Source organism: Microtus ochrogaster, chromosome 8 (genome assembly GCF_000317375.1).
Source record: "Microtus ochrogaster isolate Prairie Vole_2 chromosome 8, MicOch1.0, whole genome shotgun sequence".
Classification (NCBI taxonomy): Eukaryota; Metazoa; Chordata; class Mammalia; order Rodentia; family Cricetidae; genus Microtus; species Microtus ochrogaster.
The window spans coordinates 39,156,740-39,158,477 of NC_022015.1; the positions used below are offsets into that span (position 1 = coordinate 39,156,740).

Consider the following 1,738-nt stretch of genomic DNA (forward strand, 5'->3'; position numbering starts at 1 on the left):
GTATGTCTGCATCACGGACATGCTTGGTGACCGCACGCACGCACACACGCACACACACACGCGCACACACACGCGCACACACACACATGCACACACATACACACGCACACACGCACACACACACACACGCACACACACATACACACACACACGCCTACTCTGTTCTTTTGTCACTCCAATGTGTCCTGTAAAACATACATAGTTCATGGGCTTTAAGGTGTTTCCATATGAAATTAGCATGATCCCTGCAGTCAGCGTCCATCTGGAGTGTCTGAGCCAGGACAATGATGCTGAGCCCTCTCACTTTAGGTGCCCCCCTCTGATCCCCCGGCTGTCACAACGGCCAGGTTTCCACGGGCAGCACCTAGAGACCTGGAAACTATCTCCTCAGCTTAAAAAAAACTTGTGTAATTGGTCAAAGGAGGTGATGTCAGCTTAGCAATCCACAAAACCAAAGGCTCTGAGCTGGGTATGGTGGCACATACAAGTAATCCCAGCAACCCTCAGGGCAAGAGACAGGAGGCCTCAAGGCCTACACAGTGGCATCCTGTCTCAAGAATAAAACAGAAACCACTAAGGGCCCAAAACATAAAAACCAACAGCTCACTGGTGCAGAATGCCAAGCATGCCCTGCTGGCACCTTTGCCAGGGCAGCTTCTCGACTCCGGCATTAGACTGCCCAGCTCTGCAGTCCCAGAGGCTGGAAGGACACAGGGACAGGAAGGGAAACGGACATGCTGCTGGAGGCAGACTCATGGAGGCACAGAACGTGGGCTCAGCCACTGTCCTGGTCACTGGACAGCCAGTGAGCTTGTCCTGCAGGAGTCACAGTGGCAAGCCCAGAGAGCCAAGCTTTACCCCGGTACCGCGCTGAGCTGTCCATCAGCCTTCTGCCTCACCTTCCCAACTCCCTTCCCTCCCATGACGCTGCTCTGAGAAACTGAGGCTTAGAGTCAAAGCAAGTCAGCGGGGGAACAGGGCTCTTCAGAGAAAGGTCTAGGTTTCCTATCTTCCTCTCTACCGGGAAACGCAGGATCTGCACCACAGTGGCCAGGGTTGGAGAAGAGCTGTGTCTCCCAAGGGACATCATTTATCAACTTTCCTGAGTCCTTGCATGCAGACTGGGAGCTGAGCTCCTCACCTCTATCCACTCACCCGTCTGAACTCAGGTAGGGACTGCCAGTCCTATCGTGCAGTTGAGGAAACAGGCACAGAGAGGGTAAGGAACTTGCCTAAAGGCACACAGCTGTAAGAGGCAAAGGCTTGGTTTGACTGCAGCCAGTCTGGCTCCAAAGTCCTCACTCTCTCTTAGCCAAGTTGTGACACCGCTCTCCTAGGATTTGCTATTTCCCCAGGTGGCCTAATTCAGTCTCTGTGACACCCCTCCCCCTAAGTGCCGTTAGTCTCACTTCGCCCCTACAGGCTAAATCTGAAAAACTCTGCCTTCGACCCCAGGCTCTCTTGGGACATCTCCCTCTTTCTCCTCCTCACCCCCCACACACTCAGGAGACTAGAGCTGGGTACTTTGAGGCAGTTCTTGGCAGACCCGCACATTGTCCCAGCGCGGAGACAGCGCAAGGCCAAGGGTGAGGGCACTCACCTCCGGGAAGTTCCCGGCGGCGAAGACCATCATCAGCGACGTCTTCCCGCAGCCCCCGTCGCCCACCAGGACCACTTTGACCGAGCGCCCGCTTAGCGGAGCCTCCTCCCCCGCGGCCTGGGCCGCCTTCATCCCGAG

General features: G+C 55.5%; 1 protein-coding gene across 1 annotated transcript in view; it reads right to left on the minus strand.

Annotated features, from left to right (window-relative positions):
- Positions 1-1,732, minus strand: part of Rhod (ras homolog family member D) — an 11,492-nt gene extending 9,760 nt beyond the window's left edge. The window contains exon 1 of the mRNA XM_005351670.3: positions 1,601-1,732. Coding sequence (XP_005351727.1) covers positions 1,601-1,732 — 132 coding nt within the window. The remainder of the gene's footprint in view (positions 1-1,600) is intronic.
- Between the last annotated feature and the right edge of the window lie 6 nt (positions 1,733-1,738).